Raw genomic sequence first — 3,118 nt, 5'->3', positions numbered from 1 at the left:
AAGCTTCCAGCCAATGTTCGGCTTCTTTTAGCTTCCAGCCAATGTTCGGCTTCTTTTAGCTTCCAAGCGTTCTGCTTCTTTTAGCTTCCAGACAGTGTTTGGCTTATTTTAGCTTCCAGCCACCTTTCAGCTTTGTTTAGCTTGAACTCTGTGGTTATGCTTCATTTTCTCTGGTTTGTGTTTAAAATATTTTGTAACTTTAAATAAAAATCAGCTAAAATAATAAACTTTTAGTAGCTTCAGCTGACAGGAACATATTTCTGTGCTCAACAACTTTCCATGCAGAAACTATAAATCTGCTTTTCACTCTTTTATCAAACAGATGGTCTCAAAAATAAAACAAAAGATTTATTTTCTCCAAGCCAACAAAGCAGGGTTCGGCACAGAGTCCGACCTCACCTGTGTCCTGCCGGAACTGGTGCATGGACTGCAGGTCGATGATGTAGGGCGACAGTCTGCTGTCCACCTGGCCGAGGACCACGCTCCCTCCGCGGGGGTCGCTGCTCCGGACGGCCGCCTCGATCTGGTGGGAGACGGCGGGGCTGTAGGGCCGCCACCGCCCGTGTTCGTTCAGCCATTCCCACACCACCACCGCGGAGGCCAGGAGCATGTTGTTCCCGGTGGCCCTGGAGGGGAGATCACAAATAAACCGAAACAGAAACACTGTTATCCGCTGGAGGTGAGGGGGCAGCGGCCGCTGCTGCCGCCGAGGCCAACCGAACCACACATCAGCCTGTTTTACTCGTTTTTATCAAAATCCTCCCGAGTGTCTGAGCTGCTGTCCACCTCGTGATGAATTAATAAAAGGCCGACCGGAGCATGAAGCTAACGGAGCCTTACATGGAGCAGCTAACGCCGGCGCATTCTCCAGCGAGGACCCGAGCTCCTCGCGTGGCCCCGCGGGCGAAGGGAGCCCCGCTCCCCGCTCCGCTGAGCTCCTCGACCGGGGAGGCGGCCTGGCTTTGGTCCGCTCAGTTTTCGGCCTTTTTTTTTTTTTTAATGTATTTTTTGAAGCGGAACCCTCCGCGTTGGCGTCGATCAGTGGATAGTTTGTAGCGGAACAGAACCGAACTGGTCGGGGTGTTCCACCGAACCCGGCTCGGGGCGGAAAGCGGCGTCTTCCAACGGCTCAACTAGCTCCGCGACAACTCCCCAACCCGTCGCCCAAAACAGGTCCGACCGGTCCGGAACCAGCCGGGAACACAACCCCGGAGTCTCTCAACGGAACTGGGCTTTGGTTCTGAACATTTAACCCCCTGAAGAATAAAAGCAAGAACCAGCTGCAGAGAAACTAGTCACCTGTTGTGGGTCTCCTGCGTCCTCCCTTCAGGTCCGAGACTTGTGGAGCAAACTTTAACCAAGTCCTTCATGAAGGACTCAGTCGAGCCATGGCTCCTCTCGCTCCCTATTTATATTAAAAATGAAAAACACAGAGAACTGCTCTCTATTTGGGTTAGAAAGGGAAAAGGGTGCTATCCTTTGGCGTCCATGTTCGCTCCTAAACAACCAACATCCCGCAACCCCCCCAACCTCCCTCCAGGCTCCTTCCCCCCCACCACGCCTAGAAATCCCCCCGAGCTACAAAACACGATACAAAATGACTCCACGCTCAGTTATTTGGACACAGTTTGCACAACTTTCCCTTGATGTAAATCAATCTCTTTAAGAAATAGTCAAATGACCTGTTAATATTTTTATTTATTGATGCGCTTGTCTAATCACTAAAAGGAAACATTGCTGCCCCCTGGTGGGTGAATGAGAAATAGCACACAATGGGATTTTCACCTCGTTGTCGTTTTAGAAGCTTCTAAGTTGTTTTAATTATATTGATATGTGACCAATGGTATATTTTAGTGAAAAATATTTGAACCGTACACCTCACTACTAGTCAAATTTAATGTTATACGGAAATGTTTTAGTGTTTTTAAAGAATAGACGAGACCGTAAACATCACGGCTCCATAGCTCAGGGGTTAGAGCACTGGTCTTGTAAACCAGGGGTCGCGAGTTCAAATCTCGCTGGGGCCTGAAATTATTATTATTATTATTATTATTTTTTTTTGGTTCTATGTGATCGTTACATGATTGTCTGTATGTGTTTGGACTGAGAAATAACGAATATAACTGATAAGAAAGACATATAAATAAACCACTTTGTTCATGACATTCTTCTAAAAAGTAGTTCTTTTAATGCCTGAACATTATTTTTTGGAAGACGGTGACTAAATTTAATTTTCACGATCTTTGAGACAAATACAATTTTGTGTTTGGAAACGAAAAGGAAAGTAACTGAACTTCTAAGACGTAAGTAAAGGTAATTATTGTTTGGTTAACCACGGAGTCTATCATTTTAGCAAGAAATATGACCAAAAGCAGGCAGCTAACTCCGTTAGCTCACTAGCTAGCTAATATGTAACATTAGCTTAAAGTTAGTGTATATCGACATTAAAAAAAATTATCTTGGACTAAATCACAATATGCGAAACAAAGAAAAAAAACTGGTGGTCATGAAGAGAACATGAAGCGTTGTGTATACCTTCTGCTTCAGAGCCCGGATAGCTCAGTCGGTAGAGCATCAGACTTTTAATCTGAGGGTCCAGGGTTCAAGTCCCTGTTCGGGCGAACGATCTTTTGCCATTCCAGTTTTTAACGTTACATCCTTTACGCTTAAGGATTTGAGAAAATAAGACGTAGCCCTAACAACTCTCTGCTTAAATGTTTCCTTTTCTAACCCAAGAGATGTGTGTTTCCATCCGATCAACGAAAGAGCTTTGTTCCGGTACGCGCCGACTTCCGAAACAAGACAGCCAATGAGATGCTACCAATTTGAGCGTGCGTCCAATCAGAATCTAGGATTCGTTCTGGCTGTCTTCATAGACCCGCCTCCGCTGTTCTTGCATTTGTAAAATATTTTGCCCATAAATTTCATACCATGTTACTTTATAAATATATTTTTTTGCCAGTTAGAATGCACATCTAGAGAACAAATCTGAAACTCGTATAAAAAATAAATATATATATTTTTATTATTATAGCACTGTATGTAACACTATATACACTGCAGAATCAGATATTTTAAACATACAATCCTTAAAATTTTAACCCGATATATATATATA

General features: G+C 44.2%; 1 protein-coding gene and 2 non-coding genes across 3 annotated transcripts in view; 2 read left to right on the top strand and 1 right to left on the bottom strand.

Moving 5' to 3' along the window:
* The window catches only part of LOC119422299 (E3 ubiquitin-protein ligase DTX1), a 33,926-nt gene extending 32,397 nt beyond the window's left edge, over positions 1-1,529 (bottom strand). Inside the window, exons 1-2 of the mRNA XM_037689624.1 lie at positions 1,300-1,529; positions 400-626 (exon numbers count right to left, since the gene is read on the bottom strand). Of these exons, the coding sequence (XP_037545552.1) occupies positions 400-626; positions 1,300-1,370 (298 nt within the window). The 5' untranslated portion in view covers positions 1,371-1,529. The remainder of the gene's footprint in view (positions 1-399; positions 627-1,299) is intronic.
* Positions 1,530-1,954: 425 nt separating this feature from the next.
* trnat-ugu lies at positions 1,955-2,027 on the top strand. Its single transcript has one exon. It is a non-coding gene; the product is annotated as a tRNA-Thr (tRNA).
* A 521-nt stretch (positions 2,028-2,548) lies between these two features.
* trnak-uuu lies at positions 2,549-2,621 on the top strand. Its single transcript has one exon. It is a non-coding gene; the product is annotated as a tRNA-Lys (tRNA).
* Positions 2,622-3,118: the final 497 nt, after the last annotated feature.

This window comes from Nematolebias whitei, chromosome 16, assembly GCF_014905685.2.
Source record: "Nematolebias whitei isolate Nwh7 chromosome 16, NemWhi1, whole genome shotgun sequence".
Classification (NCBI taxonomy): Eukaryota; Metazoa; Chordata; class Actinopteri; order Cyprinodontiformes; family Rivulidae; genus Nematolebias; species Nematolebias whitei.
The sequence above is the reverse complement of the archived record's forward strand: the minus strand, read 5'-3'. Positions and strand labels throughout refer to the sequence as shown.